The sequence below is a fragment of the Schistocerca piceifrons genome, chromosome 2, assembly GCF_021461385.2.
Source record: "Schistocerca piceifrons isolate TAMUIC-IGC-003096 chromosome 2, iqSchPice1.1, whole genome shotgun sequence".
Lineage (NCBI taxonomy): Eukaryota > Metazoa > Arthropoda > Insecta > Orthoptera > Acrididae > Schistocerca > Schistocerca piceifrons.
Window position 1 is genome coordinate 245,655,537 of NC_060139.1, and position 23,169 is coordinate 245,678,705.

Genomic DNA, 23,169 nt, shown 5'->3' on the forward strand with positions numbered 1-23,169 from the left:
GCTTTGCATTATAGACGTTCAATGTGGTATTTTATACTCACTGCTACAGCACACAAATATATAGCAAAATTCAAGGAAAAGATACACTGAAGCGCCAGAGAAACTGGTACAGGCATGGCCATTCAAATACAGAGATATGGAAACATGCAGAATATGGTGCTGTGGTCGGCAATGCCTACATAAGACAACAAGTGTCTGGCGCAGTTGTTAGGTCAGTTACTGTGGCTACAGTGGCAAGTTATCAAGACTTAAGTGAGTTTGAACTTGGTGTTATAGTTGGCGCACGAGCAACGGGACACAGCATCTCCAAGGTAGTGATGAAGTCGGGATTTTCCCATATGACCATTTCATGAGCGCACCATGAATATTAGGAAATTGTACAACATCAAATGTCCAACATCGCTGTGGCTGGAAAAAGACCCTGCAAGAATGGGGCCAACGACAACTGAAGAGAATTGTTCAGCATGACAGAAGTGCAACCCTTCCGCAAATTGCTGCAGATGTCAATGCTGGACCCTCAAGAGTCAGTGTGCGAACCACTCAAAGAAACATCATCGATATGGGCTTTTGGAGCCATAGGCCCACTCTTGTATGCTTGATGACTGCGCTACCCAAAGCTTTACCCCTCACCTGGGCCCGCCAACACTAGTATTGGTCGGTTGATGACTGGAAACTTGTTCCCTGGTCGGAAGAGTCTCATTTCAAATTGTATCAGAAAGACAGATGTGTATGGCTATGGAGATAACCTCATGCATTCATGGACCCTGCGTGTCAGCAGGGGACTGTTCAAGCTGGTGGAGGCTCTGTAATGGTGTGGAGCATGTGCAGCTGGAGTGATATGGGACCCTCGATACATCTAGATATGATTCTGACAGGTGACACGTACGTAAGCATCCTTTATGATCACCTGCATCCATCCATGTCCATTGTGCATTCCGACAGACTTGGGCAATTCCAGCAGGACAATGCGATACCCTACATGTCGATAGTTGCTACAGAGTGACTCCAGGAACACTCTTCTGAGTTTAAACACTTCCTCTGGCCACCAAACTCACCAGACAGGAACATTATTGAGCATATCAGCGATGTCCTGGAACACACTGTTCAGAAGAGATCTCCACCTCCTCATACTCTTATGGGTTTATGGACAGCTCTGCAGGATTCATGGTGTTAATTCCCTCCAGCACTACTGCAAACATTAGTCAAGTCTATGCCACATCGTACTGCGGCACTTCTGTGTGCTCGCTGGTGCCCTACGCAATATTAGGCAGGTGTACCAGTTTCTTTGGCTCTTCAGTGTATATATTCACATTCATCTGTTTCAAATTTATTTTTGTATAAGAGTGAAATCATTTTATTTGATTTACACATAAACTCACGTCCCAAGGGCATCTTTGTCAGATAAACACCTATTATGAAAGACCTAAAATAATGAAATAATTGGATGAGCACATGAGGAACAATACTATCTTCACTGAAAAAGTCTCTCTCTTGAGGAAAGATGAACATGCCAAATATTTATTGGTATTCCAGATGGGGACGTCATACATGGCATCCATCAGAAACTTTTTATAGAAGATCTCCTCTATGGGGTAAGAGATTATGATAAATATTAGGTGCATTGCAATAAAGGGCTGAGTGTGTCAATCAGTTTGTACCTGCCTGTTACTGTAATGTTCAGATGTTTTCAGATGTTTCCATGTTATGAAGTGGGAGAAGCAGTTTGAAATAATGAAGTGTACTATCTCTGTTACTCTTCAGAATAATGATGGGTGATATAATGGCATGAGCATAGGAGACAAGATGACAGCAACATGGTTTGCTGGTGATTTGATGGTGTGAAAGAACAAGTATGGAAGGCATTTGACATTTGCGAATAAACTGTATAAGAATATGGCCCAATGCAAAAAAGTGGGACCTTGTGCTAACAAGAAGGAAACAGAAGAGATTTATAATAAACATGACAGCTTGCCAGGTAAACTGCAACATCTAAGAACAGCGTTCCAACAACACAGCTATTCTGATAAACATGCACATAACACATTCCAATCAAAGCGAGTTCAATGTAGGAATGTAACAGAAGAAGTGGACTCCTTCGTGCCATCTTTTGGCAGCATGTCTTCAAGAACAGAAAGGATTCTAAAAAAACATAACATGAAGTGTGTTTTTCATCTAGCATCAAAACTGAGGAATTTATTATGTTTGGCCAAAAATGATCTTGGTCTAAGAAAATGTGGTGTATAAAAGATCCCATGCCAGTGTGAGAAATCTTAAATTGGGCAGAAATGTTGTACGGTGCATAGTGACGTAGGGTGGGCAAATGCCCAGTGGGCAGGACATTTATAAATGGGCATCTGCTTGGGAATTTGCCCAAAGCAGTTTTAAATGCCCAAAATCTGGGCATTTATAAAAAAAGTACTTTTTAATGTTTTTACTGCTAGAATATGTAATTTACCCATTACAAAAAAGGATGGGATGATACTCCTGATATTAAAAGTTAGTAAATGCTTAGGCTTAAACATATGTATGTCATATATTGCCTTTATTACAAGGAACGAAACGAAAGAAGAAAGATATTTTTTTAACTAGCATTCCAACTTGCTGTACCAAGGAAAGGCACATGTTGCTGACAGCTGCTTATCACTTACCATTTCCTTTTTCTTCACTCACTCACTCACACACACACACACAAAATTTGCCCCTAGGTCATCACTTTGTAATGTAACACACTTTATAATCGGTATCAAATCTCTGAATATCATTCATGAATGATTACTGATAGCAAAATTATTACAGAATGTATTAATCAGCTGGCACATGTTTCTTGATGACAAATGTATTCTTAAATGTTGAAACTGTTTTCAGAGAAAAAACAATTGCTTTGTCACATGTAGCAACATTTGAGACAGACTACAGTTTTATATTTTGCTGCTTTATTATCTACTTCCATATGACTGTACTGCTGTGATGATAAAATGAGAACATTAACATAAATTAGATTTAATAACATAGAATCGATGCCCAGGACGCTGAAATCATTCGATTCTCATACTAGCCAACTCCTAGAGAATTGACAATTCTTGGGATTGTGGAATCAGAATCAGAACATGACACATACCTAATTAAAACAATTATGGATAAACCATTTTTACTCTAATTTTTGTCAGTAGTATAGTATAATTAAAAATTATTACCTACAAGCTAGCTACTTAATATAAGCTATATTTATTTCAAAAATTATTTTTAAATTTGATTGTTTTCTTTTTTTATTATGTACTACCCCAAGAACTGACCTCATTAAAGATATAAAAAGTTATGTTTACAGTCCAGTGTATTTCCATTAATAATTCTCCCCTAAGTCTCAAGCAGCTTTTTCAGCTTGGATACCCAACCACTACAACACACAATATCAGCTTAATTTTTTTTATTTTTTATAAGTGCTATGTATCAATTAATCTTTAAAGTGCATAAACGAATTTTGGGCATTTGTCCAAGCATTTATTTGCCCCTGTTTATAAATGCCTAGGCATTTTACACTCCTAACTATGCAAGAACGTCATGCTGAACACCATCCACACACACACACACACACACACACACACACACACACACACACACACACCTGAATCAATCTGACAAATCATCAATACACTGAGGTGACAAAAAATGGGATACCTCCTAATATCATGCTGGACCTCCTTTCACCTGGGGTAATGCAGCAACTTGATGTGGCATGGACTCAACAAGTCACTAGAAGTTCCCTGCAGAAATGTTGAGCTATGCTGCCTCTATAACCATTCATAATTGCGGAAGTGTTGCCAGATTTTGTGCCTGAATTGACCTCTTGATTATGTCCCATAAATGTTTGATGTGAGTCATGTAGGGTGATCTGGTTGGCCAAATCATTTGCTCGAATTGTCCAGCATGTTCTTCAAATTAGTTGCCAACAATTGTGGATCAGGGACAAGGTGCAATGTCATCCATAAAAATTCCATTGTTGTTTGGGATGAAATCTATGAATGGCTACAAACAGTCTCCAACTAACCAAACATAACCATTTTCAGTTAATGACCCAGTCCATTCCATGTAAAAACAGTCCATGCCATTATGCAGCCACCAAAAACTTGCGCAGTGCCTTGTTGACAATTTTGGTCCATGGCTTGTTAGTGTCTGTGCCACACTTGAGCCCTACCATCAGCTCTTACCAGCTGAAATTGGGACTTGTCTGACCACACCATGGGTTTCCAGTACGTATAAAATGCATATTTGATCCATCAGCTGCTTTTATTTTAAACCCAAATATCAACTGGTTTCAGTCTTGGATCATCTTCACGATAAGGGTTAAAATGGTTTAAGCCCCCATATTACTTTTGTCATTACTTAAAATGTGTAGTTAATGCCATGAATGTCAATATACAACACATGATTTTTAGAGGCAAACATATGAGTACTGCTCTGTGTATATTTAGTATTCCTATGTTTGCTTCTAAACAGTTCTGTGTCGGACATTGACATTCATGGCATGCACTACACATTTTAAGTAATGACTAATGTAATAGAGTGGTTGCAACCATTTTAATCCTTATCCATGAAGAAGGTATAAGACTGAAACCAGCTGGTATTTGGGTTTACAATAAAAGCAGCTGAGAGCTCAAATATGTGTTTTATACATTACTTAATGCTGTTGACAGTCGCCTTTCAAAAAGGTTTTCCAGTAGTCTAGGGTCCAACCAATATGGTCACAAGCCCACGAGAGGTGCTGTAGGCAATACCATGCTGTTTGCAAAGGCACTCACGTCAGTAGCCACACTGTCCTAATAGATACATTCACTGCATATCTCACGCTGATTTCTGCAGTTATTTCATGCAGTGTTGCTTGTCTGTTAGCACTGACAACTCTAAGCAAATATTGCTGCTCTCGGTCATTAAGTGAAGGCCATCGGCTGCTACGTTGCCCATGGTGAGAGGTAATGCCTGAAATGTGGTATTCTCGGCACACTCTGGACACTGGATTTGGAGATACTGAATCTCTAACAATTTCAGAAATGACAAGTTCAATATGTCTAGTTCCAACCACTATTTCACATTCAAAGGTTGTTCATTCCTTTTGTGCAGCCACAATCACATCGGATATCTTTTCACAGGAATTATCTAGGTACAAATGATAGCTCTGCCAATACACTGCCCTTTTATACCTTGAGTATGCTATACTACTGCCATCTGTGTATGAGCGTCACATATCCCATGACTTTTGTTACCTCATCGTACACATCTTGTGACAAGAATGAAGAGTCTTACACTCAGCATCACCATTCTCGGCTTGTATTATCAAGGAGACCATAAATATCTGCACGACAGACCATCTTATCAACAGAGTTGTAAGATTTCAACTAATCATTTCTCGAATACAGCACTTGCTGCCATAAAATTAAAATGGGAGAAACAAGAATCTCTGATTTCTGACTCACTGCAGTGCACTGCAGAGAGTTAATTTAGCTCTTAACTACAGCAACATCTGGGAACACACCTATTGTCCTCTGCACATGTGCAGAAGGCCCCTTGCCAGCTTTCATAAGAGGGCATAATGTACACCACTTTTGTCCAATTGTGAGTGCTGCTTCATGCATGTGTAATTCCTGTTTGTGCCCCCATACATTTCAATGCCACCATGTATTACCAGTCACATTTTGCAGCAGAGATGACAGAAACTACCACCACCTGATGATGTCTACCAGCTGTTTCGATGAAATACTTTGGGAATTGCACAATGTTATCCAAACAAAAATCCAGGAAGCGTATCTGCAATACCTGTGTGCCACATTCATCTACAGCTGAGCAATGTAAGAACTGCCATAATAGTGCAGTTATCACAAAATACAGCTGAAGGCAGGGCAAACTGTTGAAAACTGTATGAAAAGTAGTTTCCCCTTTCTGTGGTCACAGGGGGTGAGGCCAATGTTTGCTTCCTGAGTAACAGCAACAACTGAACAAATTCACAGTAAGATGGTGCTGGGCATTCTATCAGTGATGAGAAAGCTTTTCTTTGGGGACTGACAGCTCTTGCTGGGATTAAACATGAATGGAAAGATGGATGCACATACGGTTAACAAAAACAGGAAGGCAATAGTTCCATAATGCTAGGAATCCATTATGAGCCAATTAATCTTCATGTTTCTATGCATGCCCACCCTCCCCCTGCCCCCTCCCCCCACAAACACACACACTTTTTTGCACTTTCGTGAATTGTAGAGTAATGTATAGGGGGATCAAAAACTGTTGTAGATGATCAATGCATGAAGCAGAGACTGCTACCTCTCAGTATAAGGAAATGTAATTGGTAATGAGCATAAATAAATAAAAAGAGCTGAAGTTCTCAGATTATGTCACCATTGATTGATATTGTTGCCAAAAGCAGTGTTGCCACCATCCCAGTGGCAAGGATCACTTATTCCAAGTCATGTCCCTTACTCACTGAGGGATTCTAGGCCAGCAATGGCCAGTTGTTGTGTGCTTTCTACCTACATAAGATGTAAACACTGAAAACTTGCTGGACTGACCTACTAGTTGACAACATTTGATGTCTTCAGGCTTTGAGCACCAAACTTTGACTAAGAAAACAGCTGATTATCCTGTGACAGAACAACCTGCTGAGCAAGCCATGATCAATTTAAAAGGCTGCTTCCCAAATTGTGCCATCTGGATCCCTGCCACCTACACCAGCTTCTCTGGATTACATAGATGGGAGCTGCTCTAGCAATATGTCCTTTGAGCATTTAATTCTCCTAACCTTAACCTCCACTACCCCTTGCCCCACACCCACCTCCAACCCTGCCCCATTACACTAACTTCACTTGTCCTGTCCTCACACCACCTTCTTCACAGTCTCCCTCTTTCTCTGTCCTATAGGCACCTCCCAACCCACTCCACAGGTGATGCACACAACTCTCTGCCTGCAGCTGTAACAAGGTCACTGGTGCCACATTCCTATCAAACACCTGCCGCTCACCTTCACAGCTGTTTTCCATCACCCAGCCCTCCACAACACCCCCCCCCCCCCCCCCCCCCACACACCCTCCACATCCTTTCAACCCTTGCCAATTTCACCTTAAACGATCTCTCAATCAAGTCAAGTTGCAGTAGTACACAATGCAGTCAGCGAGGACAATCTCTCTCTCTCTCTCTCTCTCTCTCTCTCTCTCTCTCTCTCTCTCTCTCTCGAGACAGAGAGAGAGAGAGAGAGAGAGAGAGAGAGAGAGCCCAGACATCCCCGCCGCAGCTGCAGTGGTCCACAACCCCATGACGACTACCGCAGTCCACTTCACACCTCCGCCGCCGCACACCGAACCCAGGGTTATTGTGCGGTTCGGCCCCCAGTGGACGTCCCAGGGAATGTCTCACACCAGATGAGTGTAACCCCTATGTTTGCGTGGTAGAGTAATGGTGGTGCACGCTTACATGGAGAACTTGTTTGCGCATCCACAGAATAGCCGACTCACCAGACCTCGACACAAGTCTGCCGGGCGGATTCGTGCCGCGGATCAGGCGCCCCTTTCCGCCTGGAAAGCCATGCATTAGACCACACGGCTAACCGAGCGGGCCCATTGTCATCTTTACTCTTAAATTATTTTTGTTCCACCCGTGATTTCTCATGGCGGTATCCATATTTCTTAAAGGAAGTCATTTTCCTGCATAGGCTGCTCTTTTATTTGGAAATAAACACCACATTTCATTAATTAGCAATTGGCTATTTTTGCACCCTTTTGCCTTATTAAGCTACTTCAAACAAAGCTGGTTATGCTTACAGCAAGTCATATTTCACACTTGTAAGTATGCAGTGACATTCCTAAAAAGATTATTCACCAACGTTTACTTAAGTTGAATGTTACCAAGTCAGTTTATTATCCAAAAAGACAATTTTTAAGTATTTACTCAAGGTAGGCATATCATGTAGAAATATCAAATGATATTCTTTCATAAGCTTCACAGAACAACGAGAACAAGCAAAACATGAGGTTTTTTACTTACTTCCTGTCTGTTGTCACTGCTGGAATGACTGCCAATATTCTCTGCATAAGGATTTTCCTAAAAAAAAAAAAAAAAAAAGATTAAAATCTCATTTTAAAACAGTATGTATGGTTAAAAAGGTAAGATAATACACAAAAATTTATTTATCTCATTAGACACTTTTATTTTTCATCAGGTTACCTTCCATTAGGAAAGAGGGTGTACTCAGCTAATGTGATATGATTTATAAATTATAGAGAGGAGCTTTTTTTTCTTTTTTTTTTTTTTCAAATCCAGATTTTGGCTAGTGCCTAGCCATTATCACATTATCAGTGCACTATTTTCTAGTCACAATGCATGTCAGTGCCTGTTGTTTGACTGTCACTCACAGTTCTTTGAATACTACTAACGCACAAGGAAACACAGCAGGCCAAAACATTCTGGGACATGAAACTCGGGGTGTAACAAATCCAAAAGCCCCATGGCTGGGGCTCATACAAACATTCTGTCATAGTTCATCCATTAACTGACGTTGCCTGACATATAGCTAGAAAGCTAGACACTATGTGCATCATCATGGGACAGTGACTACGTCAACTTCAGCATCTGAGTCTTGAAAATTACATGCTGCCCCACCTTTGAGTTACAAAATGGGTGAAATGGGACAGCAGTCAGATGCTGAATATTCCTTCAAACACAAAAATTTTCTAATTCCCCAACAAAAATAGCTGACTGGCATCAGAGGAGATATGCCCCAATGCGACGCATCCAGCAGCTGGAGTATGCAAGTATGCAATGCTGGAGGGATGATGACATGACAGCTTTGCCCTCTATGGCAAGCATTAGGACCCCCTGGGCAGCACTGAGTTGATCACAGAGTAGGAGAAATGTACACCATGCAGATTCCATTCCTACCTGGACTGCTGTGATGGTTTTCTGGAAAGTGGGTCAGTGGCTGTGATCTCCCACACCATCAAAGGAAAATCTAGCAATATCTGCTGCAAGGTACTATCCAATATGAAAATGAGAGCCTCCTGCCAATAGAACTGTAGATTGGGTCATGCTGGCAATCTCAATAGTGCATATGCATTGGCATACTTGGTGGTGGACTGGTATCGAATGTCACAGCAATTACTGACAAACAGTGCCTACCTCTGCAATCAGTAGGCCTCCTGTCCGATACATCAGAATTAGGGTCGAATAATAAAATCAGTGGGTTGTGGTCGGTGATGAGGCGGAACTCTGTTCAAAAAAACACCACGAAAGTTTTTAATTGTGAAAATGATAGCCAGCACTCTTGTGAATCAATGTTTTGCGCTACTGAAGGCATCTTTGATGCAGAAGTAATGGGCTGCTCATTGATGTCTGGGCTCCATTGCCACAGGATGGCACCAATAGCATACTGGAACATGTCAGTGGCCAGGATTAATAGCTTGCCAAACATAAAAGAAGCCAAACAGGAAGTGAAGCAGACACATTGCTTGAAGGACTGAAAAGCCCACAGACAGTCAAGTCCACTGACATTCTAAAGACCACACAAGTTTGATGAATGTTGGTGAAGCCAGTTAAGAGAGTGGCAGATGCATGGAAAAAAGCGCACGTGACTCCAGCGTATACAAGAAGGGTAAAAGAACAGACCTGCAAAATAACAGACCAATATCCCTAACTTCTGTTCGGCACAGAATCCTTGAACATATTCTTATTTTGAAAATAATAAACTTTCTTGAGACTGACTAGCTTATGTCCATGAATCACCAAGGCTTTATAAAGCATTGCTTTTGCAAAATTCAGCTTGCCATTTTCTCACATGATATACTGAGAACTATGGATGAAGGGCACAGGCAGATTCCATATTTCTACATTTATGGAAAGCATTTGTCACAGTTCCCCACTGGAGGCTATTAATGAAGGTGCGAGCAATGGAATAAGTTCACAGATATGTGAGTGGTTTGAAGACTACTTAAATAATAGAATGCAGTATGTTGCCTTCAACGGCAAATATTCATCAGTGACAAGAGTATCGTCAGGACTGCCCCAGTGTGATAGGACTGCTGTTGATCTCTATATACATAAATGATTTGGTGGGCATGGTGGGCAGCAACCTGCAGCTGTTAGCTAGTGATGCAGTGGTGTATGGTGAGGTGTCAAAGCTGAGTGACTGTAGGAAGATACAAGACAACTTAGACAAAATTTCCAGTTGGTGTGATGAATGCCTGTGGAAAAATGTAAGTTAATGCGGATGATTAGGAAGATCAGGCCTGTAATGTTCGGATACAGTGTTACTGGTGTCCTGCTTGACACAGTCAAGTCATATAAATATCTGTGTGTAACACTGCAAAGCGTTATGAGGTGGAAAAAGCATGTGAGAACTATGGTAGGTAAGGCAAATGGTCGACTTTGCTTTTAGTGGGAGAATTTTAGGAAAGGTGGTTCACCTGTAAAGCAGATCGAATATAGGAATATTCTTGAATACTGCTTGAGCGTTTGAGATCCATACCAGGTCGGATTGAACAAAGACGTCGAAACAGTTCAGAGGCGGGCCACTATATTTGTTACTGGTAGGTTTAAACAACATGCAAGTGTTATAGAGATGCTTCGGGAACTCAAATGGGTATCCCTGTTGGAAAGGGGACACTCTTTTCAAGAAACACTATTGAGAAAATTTAGAGAACCGGAATTTGAAGCTTACTGCCAAACGATTCTACTGCCACCAACATAGATTGTGCGTAAGGACCACGAAGATAATCTATGAGAAATTACAGCTCATATGGAGTAATATCGACAGTCACTTTTCCCTCTCTCTATTTGCAAGTGGAATAGGAAAGGAAATGACAAGTAATGGTACAGAGTACCCTCCACCATGCACCATACAGTCACTTGCAGAGTACCGATGTTGATGTAGAAGTAGATGCCAATGTAGCAGTTATCATAGACAGAGCATGCAGAGCATATTATGCGCAGAACTGCCGACCCAAGTGTTTACTTTCCAGCAGTGAGAGGCCACGCAGGTCAGTTCTTACTCAGAGATTGACTATCATGAACCACATCTTCACATCACGCTGTGCTTTTACTTGTGTGTGCTAGCTGTTACTGTTATTTTTGGTGATCAGACTTTGTGCTTTTCGAACTGTGAATCTTTTTGTGGTGTTGAGACTCTTTGCTCCCCCATGGAGTGACTCATACAACAAATTTTCCTTGCTCCTGGGACCAACTCCTTGGCTTTTGGGTTGTGTGCCCTCCATGGGCTAGAGTAGTGACATTTTTGCCAACAGAACAGTTTCGCAGCATTATCACGCGTGTGCAGGTACAAAAGTGGTGACGGAGGATATTCGTATGCATGTGATGCTTTTATTTTTTTCATAGTGTTAATTTGTGTCAATTATGAACACAATATTTAAGCAATGCCGTCAGGAACAGTTATGTCTCCAGAAGCAACACAAATAGCTGCAGCAGAGGCAGCATCAGTTGCAGCAGGAGCTGCTCAATTAGGATGCAAAATTGAAGTGGTCTCACAGTATAGTGGCGACGGGTCCACTTCCCCCCCCAATACTATTCACCATTTCCGAAAGTCTGCAGAAAGGTGGGAGAATTACCTGCACTGGTTCTTGCTGCATTGTCAGGCAAAGTGTATCATTGATAAGGTTGCCTTGTTACTGTCTAGCAGTGTGGGGTTTATGGAATCATTCAAAATTGGAAACCCACTAATGAGCCCAAAAATCTTAACTTTGAGGAACTATGTCAGTTGATTACGCATTGTTTTGGATGCCAAACCCAGTGGTGGCAGAGTCACATTTTAACCAGCAACACAAGCACACTGTGTAGTCGTATGCCATCTGGATCGTCGGCCAGCATGCTCTCTTGTGCAAGATTCCGGTCTGAATGTCTCAGTGTGCTACATAATTTATGGACTTACTAATTAGGGATGTGATTGTATCATTAGCACCCGACCCTTAGGTCCAAACTAATGCATTGGCCTTGTCTGACCCTTGTTTAGCTGAAGCTGCTCAACTGCTGAATCACATCAACGTATGGCTGTGGCATGGGATGTTTTTTCCTACAACTGGCATGCGATGAAGTTAGATATGCATGGTAAGCAGCTCCTGGTGCTGCCTAGGTTTGGCCAGATGATTTTGCCTTCCACTGAGGCACTGTGAAATTTGTGATTTGACTGTGGTGGTGTCACGTCACAGTCCATCTTCACCTTTGGAGAGCTCAGTGGGTGCAAGTAAGTCTAAGAGTTGTGCTGCCTTCTCGCAATGTCTTTCAGGCTCTCAATGTTGCTCTCCTTCTGCAACTGTTTCTTCTCAGTGAGCAGGTTGGCAGTCCTACACCAATTATCATTTGGTACATATTAGGCAGGACTGCTCATTGTAGACACCATGTGTGGGCTGTGCTAAAAGAATAGACCATTTGGCATCACTTTGTGAGCTGAAGCACAGTTTACAGAGGGCCCAGTGTCTTCCTTGGGCTTGGAGGTTGTCTCTGACACCAACAAACATTGTTGGAGTGTATTCTGCTAACATTGATCATGGATGGGTGACTGATGGAGTTTCACACAGATACTAAGGAAACAGTCAGCCTAATTAATTTATGATTATAATAGAGGGAAACATTCCACGTAGGAAAAATATATCTAAAAACAAAGATGATGTGACTTACCAAATGAAAGTGCTGGCAGGTCGACAGACACACAAACAAACATACACACAAAATTCAAGCTTTTGTAACAAACTGTTGCCTCATCAGGAAAGAGGGAAGGAGAGGGAAAGATGAAAAGATGTGGGTTTTAAGGGAGAGGGTAAGGAGTCATTCCAATCCCAGGAGCAGAAAGACTTACCTTAGGGGGAAAAAAGGACGGGTATACACTCGCACACACACACATATCCATCCACACATATACAGACACAAGCAGACGAATTCGAACATAAAACATTGGCAAACAATCTAAACAAGAACCCTAAAAAGTTTTGGTCATATGTAAAATCGGTAAGCGGATCTAAATCCCCTATTCAGTCACTCGTTGACCACGATGGCACCGAAACAGAGGACGACCGAAGAAAGGCAGAAATACTGAATTCAGTGTTCCGAAACTGTTTCACTGCGGAAAATCGTAACACGGTCCCTGACTTCAGCCGTCGCACGGACGCCAAAATGGAAAATATTGAAATAAACGATATCGGAATTGAAAAACAACTGCTATCACTTAGTCGCGGAAAAGCATCCGGACCAGACGAGATACCCTTAAGATTCTACAGTGATTATGCTAAAGAACTTGCCCCCTTTCTATCAGCAATTTATCGTAGATCGCTGGAAGAACATAAAGTACCTAGCGACTGGAAGAAAGCGCAGGTCGTTCCCATTTTCAAGAAGGGTCATAAATCAGATGCGAATAATTATAGGCCTATTTCGCTTACGTCAATCTGTTTTAGAATAATGGAACATGTTTTGTGTTCTCGTATTATGACGTTCTTAGATAATACAAATCTCCTTCATCAAAACCAACATGGATTCCGCAAACAGAGATCATGTGAAACTCAGCTCGCCCTATTTGCCCAAGAAATTCACAGTGCCGTAGACACTGGAGAGCAGATTGATGCCGTATTCCTGGACTTCAGGAAGGCATTTGATACGGTTCCGCACTTACGTTTAGTGAAAAAAATACGAGCTTACGGAATATCGGACCAGGTTTGTGATTGGATTCAGGATTTCCTAGAAGAAAGAACACAACATGTCATTCTTAACGGTTCAAAATCTGCAGATGTAGAGGTAATTTCGGGAGTACCGCAGGGAAGCGTGATAGGACCTTTATTGTTTACAATATACATAAATGACTTAGTTGACAACATCGGTAGCTCCGTGAGGCTATTTGCAGATGACACGGTTGTCTACAAGAAAGTAGCAACATCAGAAGACTCGTACGTACTCCAGGAGGACCTGCAGAGGATTAATGCATGGTGCGACAGCTGGCAGCTTTCCCTAAACGTAGATAAATGTAATATAATGCACATACATAGGGGCAGAAATCCATTCCAGTACGATTATGCCATAGGTGGTAAATCATTGGAAGCGGTAACGACCGTAAAATACTTAGGAGTTACTATCCGGAGCGATCTGAAGTGGAATGATCACATAAAACAAATAGTGGGAAAAGCAGGCGCCAGGTTGAGATTCATAGGAAGAATTCTAAGAAAATGTGACTCATCGACGAAAGAAGTAGCTTACAAAACGCTTGTTCGTCCGATTCTTGAGTATTGCTCATCAGTATGGGACCCTTACCAGGTTGGATTAATAGAAGAGATAGACATGATCCAGCGAAAAGCAGCGCGATTCGTCATGGGGACATTTAGTCAGCGCGAGAGCGTTACGGAGATGCTGAACAAGCTCCAGTGGCGGACACTTCAAGAAAGGCGTTACGCAATATGGAGAGGTTTATTATCGAAATTACGAGAGAGCACATTCCGGGAAGAGATGGGCAACATATTACTACCGCCCACATATATCTCGCGTAATGATCACAACGAAAAGATCCGAGAAATTAGAGCAAATACGGAGACTTACAAGTAGTCGTTCTTCCCACGCACAATTCGTGAATGGAACAGGGAAGGAGGGATCAGATAGTGGTACAATAAGTACCCTCCGCCACACACCGTAAGGTGGCTCGCGGAGTATAGATGTAGATGTAGATTTAAAGACCAAATATTATATATTTAAATATGTCTGCTTGTGTCTGTATATGTGTGGATGGATATGTGTGTGTGTGCGCGCGAGTGTATACCCGTCCTTTTTTCCCCCTAAGGTAAGTCTTTCCGCTCCCGGGATTGGAATGACTCCTTACCCTCTCCCTTAAAACCCACATCCTTTCATCTTTCCCTCTCCTTCCCTCTTTCCTGATGAGGCAACAGTTTGTTGCGAAAGCTTGAATTTTGTGTGTATGTTTGTGTTTGTTTGTGTGTCTGTCGACCTGCCAGCAATTTCATTTGGTAAGTCACATCATCTTTGTTTTTAGATATAATTAATTTATGATGTATATACGCAGACCCAAGCAAGGGATGAAAAGTTGTACAAGGCCAGGATTCAAACCTGGGTCTCCTACTCAATATGTGGATGCACTACACACTTACGCACTATGCCACCCTGGCACAATGGTCTTGCACAACTGCTAGGACTACCTTAGCATGCCTCCTTCCTTGATCCAAATTCCCGTTCACTCGTCAGTCCACTTGATATTCCCCCTAAGCTCGAACAGCACTGCAAAAGCTCTCTGATTGTACTGGTATAGCACTCCAGCATCGAACAAAATGTGGAATGTTGGCTGGTCATGTTGCTGCCTGGTGAGCAGGAGACCTGGATTCAAACCAATACCGACAACAGTTGTTCAGGTATACATGCCGATGTCGCAAGCTGAAGATGAAGAGGTAAGGTATACGAGGATGTTGAATGAGTAAAGCGGTACATAAAGGGAGGTGAAAATCTAACAGTCATGGGAGACTGGAATGCGGTTGTAGCAGAAGGAGTCAAAGAAAGGTTTACAGGGGAATATGGACTTGGTACTAGGAATAGAACAGGACTCAGAAAGGAGGGATTTAATCAATGACGAACTGACTAGGAAAATGTACCATGGAAGTGTGAGCTGTGTCAAAGTGGGAGAAGAGAGATCAGCTTGGGTTGAACAGAAGAATGGCTTGAGGCAGGGGGGTGCACTTTCACCATTACTCTTCATTGTAGTGATGGATGATATAATGAATACCAGGAAAGATGAAAGCTATGGTGTTTGCAGATGATCTGATGATTTGAGGGAATAAGGAGGAGGAAGTACAAGAGCAGTTGGATGTATGGTAACAAAAAGTACAAGAATATGGAATGAAATTTAGCATAAGTAAGAGCGAGATGATTATCACAACAAGAACAAAGGACAGAGGAACAACTGGAATAACAATTGGTGGGGAATGATTGAAGAGAGTGGAGAGTTTCAAGTATCTAGGAAGCCTGATACAGGAAGATGGAAAAAATTACAGGGAAATAAACGAGTGGGGCAGAAAAGCAGAAGCATTTCAGAAGAGTGTCGGAAGCCTGATATTGAGCAAGGATGTACCCCAAATCAGTAAAAAGGATATATATTGGTCATACTATGTCCGATTCTGACATATGCATCTGAAACCTGGGTTATGAAAGGAAGAGAGAAAAGCAAAGTAAAAGCTAGTGAGATGAAATTCTTGATGAACAGTACTGGAGTGACAAAAACAGACAGGTTAAGAAATGAGAGAATCAGAGAGTTAATAAAGGTGGAACCATTACAGGAGAAGATAGAGAAATCAAGTCTGAGATGGTATGGACATGTTAAGCAAATAGAGGATACATGAGATGAAACTGGAAGAAAAGAGATCAAGAGGAAGACCAAGAGACAGATGGCTGAAAGGAGTGGAGGAATGCGTCCAGAAGAAAGGAGAAGACTCGACCAAGCTGAAGATGGAGAGATGGTGGCAAGACAGAAGACGATGGAGACGCCTACGTTCTAAACAGACCTGACCACAGGCTGGAAACTGTCCAAGATGATGATGATGACAACTAAGAATGAGAGGGTAGAAAAACTAATCGAGTTCTGCAATAAATGTCAGAAAATAATAGTGAATACTATGTTCAAGAAACACAAGAGGAGGAAAAGGCCTGGAGACACGGGAAGATTTCAGTTAGATTACATCACGATCAGACAGAGATGGATACTGGATTGTAAGGCATACCCAGGAGCAGATATAGACTCAGATCACATTTTAGTAGTGATGAACACTAAGCTGAAGTTTAAGAGACTAGTCACGAAGAATCAATACATAAAGAAGTGGAATATGGAAGTAGTAAGGAATGAAGAGATAAGCTTGACATTCTCTAAGGCTATAGATACTGTGATATGGAATAGCTCAATAGGATGTTCAGTGGATGAGGAATGGACATCCCTAAAAAGGGCATTCACCAAAGTTGGGAAGAAAAACATAGGTGCAAAGAAGGTAACTGCGAAGAAACCAAGGGTAACAGAAGAAATACTTCAGTTGATCAATGAAAGAAGGAAGTACATAAACGTTCATGAAAATTCAGGAATACAGAAATACAAGCTGCTTAGGAATGAAATACACTGACGAGCCAGAGAAACTGGTACACCTGCCTAATATCACATAGGGCCCACGCAAGTGCACAGAAGTGGCACAATACGACGCGGTGTGGACTCTAATATTTGAAGTAGTCTGGAGGGAATTAATACCATGAATACTGCAGAGCTGTACATAAATCTGTAAGCGTATGAGGGGGTGGAGAGCTCTTCTGAACAGAATGTTGCAAAGCATCCCTGACATGCTCTGGTGAGTTTGGTGGCCAATGGAAGTGTTTAAACCCAGAAGAGTGTTCCTGGAGCCACTCTGTAGCAATTCTGGACTTGTGGCATGTCACACTGTCCTGCTGGAATTGTCCAAGTCTGTCGGAATGAACAATGGACATGAATCAATTCAGGCGATCAGACAGCATGCTTATGTACATGTCACCTGTCAGAGACGTATCTAGACATGTCAGGGGTCCCATATCACTCTAACTGCATACAACCCACACCATTACAGGGCCTCCACCATCTTGAACAGTCCCCTGCTGACAAGCAAGGTCTATGGATTCATGAGGCTGTCTCCATACCCATACACATCCACCCACTCGGTACAATTTGAAATGAAACATGTCCAACTACGCAGCATGTTTCCAGTTATCAAAAGTCCAATGTTGGTGGGCCCAGATGAGGTGTAAAGCTTTGTATCCTGCAGTCATCAACAGTAAACGAGTGGGCCTTTGGTTCCCAAAGCCCATATCGATGATGTTTTGTTGAATGGTTCGCACACTGACTCTTGCTGATGGTCCAGTATTGAAATCTACAGCAGTTTGTGGAAGGGTTGCTCTTCTGTCATGCTGAAAAATTCTCCTCAGTTGTAATTGATCTCATTCTTGTAGTTCTTTTTTTGGCCACAGCAATGTCGGAGATTTGATGTTTAACCAGATTCCTGATATTCACAGTACACTCGTGAAGTGGTCACATGAGAAAATCCCACTTCATCGCTACCTCAAAGATGCTGTGTACCATTGCTCATGTGTCGACTATAACATCACATTCAAACTCACTCAAATCTTCATAATCCGGTACTGTAGCAGCAGTAACTGACCTAACAACTGTGCCAGACACTTGTTGTCTTACATAGGTGTTGCTGACCACAGCGCCGTATTCTGCCTATTTACGTATCTCTGTATTTGAATACACATACCTACACCAGTTTCTTTGGTACCTAAGTGTAAATTTTAAGTGGAGGGAAGCAACAGCAAAATGGCTGCATGAAAAATGTGAAATAATTGAGAAAGAAATAATTGTCAGAAGGACTGACTCAGCATATAGAAAAGTCAAAACAACAAATTAAATGCAGAGGAGGGAGCAGATGGGTGGAAAGAGTACATTGAAGGTCTCTAGGAAGATTAGTCCAATGTGATTAAAGAAGAAACCAGAGTCAACAGGGAAGATATAGTGGGTCCAGTGTTTGAATTAGAAGTTAAAAGAACACTGGAAGACCTAAGATCAAATAAGGCAGAAGGGACTGATAACAGTCTATCAGAATTTCTAAGATCATTGGAGGAAGTAGCAACAAAATGACTATTCAGGTTGGAGTGTAGAATGTACGAGTCTGGCGATATAGCATCCGACTTTCAGAAAAGTATCATCCACACAGTTCCAAAGACTGCAAAAGCTGATAAGTGTGAGAATTATCGCACAATCAGTTTAACCACTCATGCATCCAAGTTGCTTACAAGAATAATACACAGAAGAATGGAAAAGAAAATTGAGGATCTGTTAGACGATGAGCAGTTTGGCTTTAGGAAAGGTAAAGGTACCAGAGAGGCAGTTCTGATGTTAACAGATGATAATGGAAGTGAGACTGAAGAAAAATCAGGACACATCCATAGGATCTGTCGACATGGAAAAAGCATTCGACAATGTAAAATGGTGCAAGATCTTCAAAATTCTGAGGAAAATAGGAGTATATAGAGAGAGATGGGTGAAATTCAACATGTACAAGAGCCAAGAGGGAATAATGAGTGGAAGATCAAGAATGAAATGCTTGGATTAAAAATGGGTCAAGACAGGGATGTAGTCTTTCACCCCTATTGTTCAGATTATTGATCAAAGAAGAAATTATGGAAATAAAAGAAAGGTCCAAAATTGGTATTAAAATTCCAGGTGAATGGGTATCAATGGTGAGATTTGCTGACGGCATTGCTACCCTTAGTGTAAATGAAAAGATCTGCTGAATGGAATGAACTGTCTAATGGGTATAGGATATGGATTGAGAGTAAACCAAAGAAAGATGAATGTAATGAGAAGTAGCAGAAATGGAACCAGCAAGAAACTTAACATTAGGACTGATGGTCACAAAGTAGACAATGTTAAGGAATTCTGCTACCTCAGCTGTAAAATAACCCTTGATGGATGGAGTAAGGAAGGCATTAAAAGCAGACTAGAACTGGTAAAAAGGGCATTCCTGATCAAGGGAAGTCTACTGGTATCAAACATAGGCCTCAATTTGAGAAATATATTTCCGAGAATGTAGATGTCGAGCACAGCATAGTACGGTAGTGAAACGTGGACTGTCCGAAAACCGGAACAGAAGAGAATCGAATTGAGATGTGGTGATACAGATGAATGTTGAAAATTAGGTGGACTGATACCGATAGGAATGAGGACCCTCTGCACAGAATTAGAAAGGAGAGTAATATATGAAAAACACTGACAAGAAGAAGGGACAGGTTGGTAGGACATCTGTTAAGACATCATGGAATAACTTCCGTAGTACTAGATGGAGCTGTAAAGGGTAAAAACTGTAGAGGAAGACAAAGAGATTAGAATACACGCAGAAAATAATTGACGACTTAGGTAGCAAATGCTGCTCTGAGATGAAGAGGTTGTCATAGGAGAGGAATTCATGGTGAGTCGCATTAAACCAGTGAGAAGACTAACGACTCAAAAACAATGCATGGCAGAGTGTATCTCATATCACTGTTAGTAATTCTATTTCCTGTTCCACTTGAAAATGGAATGAGGGAGATATGACTGCTATATCCCTTGATACAAGCCCGAATTCCTCTCCTTTTGTCTTCACGGACCTTAAGCGAGATGTATGTTGATGGAAGTGGAATGGTTCTGCAGTCAGTTGCAAATACCAGCTCTCTAAACTTTCTCAATGGTTCATTGCTAAAAGAATATCATCTTCCCTCCACAAATTCTCATTTCAGTTAATGAAGCATTTCCATACTTACATGCTGGTCAGACCTATCAGTTACAGACCTAGCAGCATGCTTCTGAACTGCTTAGATGTCTTTCTTTAATCCAACCTGGTGGGTCCCAAACACTCGAGCAGTACTCAAGAATGGGTCATAAAAGTGTTCTGTGCACAGTTGTCTGTATAGATAAAGTATGCTTTCCTAAAATTCTCACAATAAACTTAAGTTGAACACTCACCTTCCCTACATCAGTCCCTTTGTGCATGTATCATTTCATATCGCTTTGCAATATTGTGCCTAAATATTTAATTGACATGACTGCATTGTATTTAAGTATTACACGAGTGTTTTTTCTGCTCTTGTGCATTAACTTACATTTTTCTACATTTAGAACAAGCTGTCATCCATCAAATCAAACAGCTGTTCCTGTATCCTCTACAGTCACCCGGTGACAACACTTTCCTGCACACTACAACATTATCAGCAAACAGTTGCAAATTGTCATTCCCCCAATATATCAGGTTGTTTATGCATACAGAGAACAATAATCTACCTATCACATTTCCCTAGGGCAGTCCTGACAATACATTTGTCTCTGATGAACGCTCGTCATCCAGGACAATGTACTGGGATTTATTTCTTAAAAAGCCATTGAGCCACTCACATATCTGAGAACCTATACTATATGTCTGGATCTTCATTAACAGTCTACACTATGTCCAACACTTTTTGGAAATGTACGAAAATGGAATCCACCTGTTGCCCTTCATCCGTGGTTCACAGAATATTGTGTGAGAAAAGGGTAAGGTGAGTTTGGCACAAACGATGCTTTCTACATCCGCCCTGATTTGTTGACAGAAGCTGTTTGTTATCAAGGAAATTTATTATATTTGAACTTACAATATGCTGAAAGAACTCTGCAACAACCCAACATTAAGGATATTCTTTTGCAATTTTGTGGGTCCTTTGTTTTATTCTTCTTACATACAGGAGCCATCTGTATTTTTTTCCAGTCACTTGGGAGTTTTTGCTAGATGAGAGATTCATGAGAAATGCACAAGAGTGCTATCTCTAAAAACAAACTGGGATTCCACCAGGACCTGGCGACTTATTTGTTTTCAACTATTTCAGTTGCTTCTCAATTCCAGTGATGTCTCCTCCTATTTCCTCCATAAGAGAGTCTGTGTGGCAGTCAATCAATGATATGTCTGTATGATACACCTGAGAAAACAATTCTTTAAATGCAAAATTTTCAACTTCAGCTTTTCTTTTCCTGTCTTTTATTGCCACACCAGACTGGTCAATTACTGACTGAACAGAAGCCCTCAACCAGCTTAGCGGTTTTATCTAGGATCAGATTTTTATCATAAATTAAATGTACTCACAATTGCAAATATGGGTGACCATCCATATTCACAACTGTGAATATTTTTTATTGTATTTCATAATAGCTCTAGCTGCCCCACTGCATGTTCCTTCAGACATGCATGCATGTCCATGCATTGTAATTCGAATTAACACACGCACTGAAATATAGAATTTTTCTCAGATTCTCAGAAAGATCTTTTGGCAACAAGCGACAAAGAAATTTTTGTTTGTTACACATATCCAGCTTTTTATACACACATGAATTTCTACTAACATTTGCTTGTCAACATTTCTGCACTCTTTTTTTAGACAAAGAGTGCACTATCTCTGTTGCTGCAGCATTTTCCAAAGTGGATGTTTTCTGTCCTTAATCTATTTACTCAGACCATAATTCTCCAGAGTGCAATTTACAATCAGTTTAAACAGTTTAAACTCTGCATATAATTCTTCTACATCCATTATACTGGAACTAAATTAGGTCCATTTATTCACTTAGTAGGATGCTAGTAACTGCTTATCTGCTCTTTCTAACATACAAACCCCCTCTGCCTTTTTGAAGGATTTATTAACTTTAACAACCATAATCACAATGATGACATTATGATCACTAATCCCTGCCTCTCTACCGATGCTGTCGATAGTGTCAGGCCTGTTTGTAGCTACAAGGCTTAACATAATGCCATTGAGTGTGGGTTGTTGATCAGCTGTTCAAACCTGTTTCTGGAAAATGTGTTGAGAGCTACTTTACAAAACTGTCTGTCTGTACCATCTGCAATGAATCCATACACATCCCAGTCTATGTTCAGTAGGTCAGTCACCCTCAACTGATATTGCAACATTAGAGTATGTCTGGTTTACTGAGGTTAGACTTTCTTTGAATGATTCTACAACTTTTATGGCGGCCTCAGGTGGCTGGTAAAAATGTCTGATGATTAACTGGAGGGCACCTTGGCCAGTTACACATCTCCAGATAAGTTCACAGTCAGGCTCAATTTCAACCTTGACACACATAATACTTTTGCTGACTGCAAAGAATATTCCACCTCCTATGGTGTCCAAACTGTTTTTTCAACATATGTTCCATGCCTTGTTAAATGGTTTGGAGTTTTTCACTCTATGTTTCCTCCAGCTGTTGGTTTTCAGTGTAATTTGAATGTGACTGCTTTCCCAGAAGAGAGCAAATTCATGGATTTTGTTATGAATGCCTCAGTAATTTACTGTTAAAATTTTGACATTCAAAGTATCTTTACTTTGTACGATATCCAATTTTGCTCTTCGCATATTGACTGGTTATAAGAGTTGAGGGACATGAAAGGGAAGCAGTGGTTGGGAAGGGAGTAAGACAGGGTTGTAGCCTCTCCCTGATGTTATTCAATCTCTATATTGAGCAAGCAGTAAAGGAAACAAAAGAAAAATTTGGAGTAGGTATTAAAATCCATGGAGAAGAAATAAAAACTTTGAGGTTCGCCGATGACATTGTAATTCTGTCAGAGACAGCAAAGGACT

The 23,169-nt window shown here is 41.1% G+C and overlaps 1 protein-coding gene across 1 annotated transcript in view; it reads right to left on the bottom strand.

Moving 5' to 3' along the window:
* LOC124775293 (rab3 GTPase-activating protein catalytic subunit) overlaps positions 1 to 23,169 on the bottom strand; it is a gene marked incomplete at its 3' end in the record, with an annotated part of 470,052 nt that overhangs the window by 393,652 nt on the left and 53,231 nt on the right. The window contains exon 7 of the mRNA XM_047250130.1: positions 8,026 to 8,082. Coding sequence (XP_047106086.1) covers positions 8,026 to 8,082 — 57 coding nt within the window. The remainder of the gene's footprint in view (positions 1 to 8,025; positions 8,083 to 23,169) is intronic.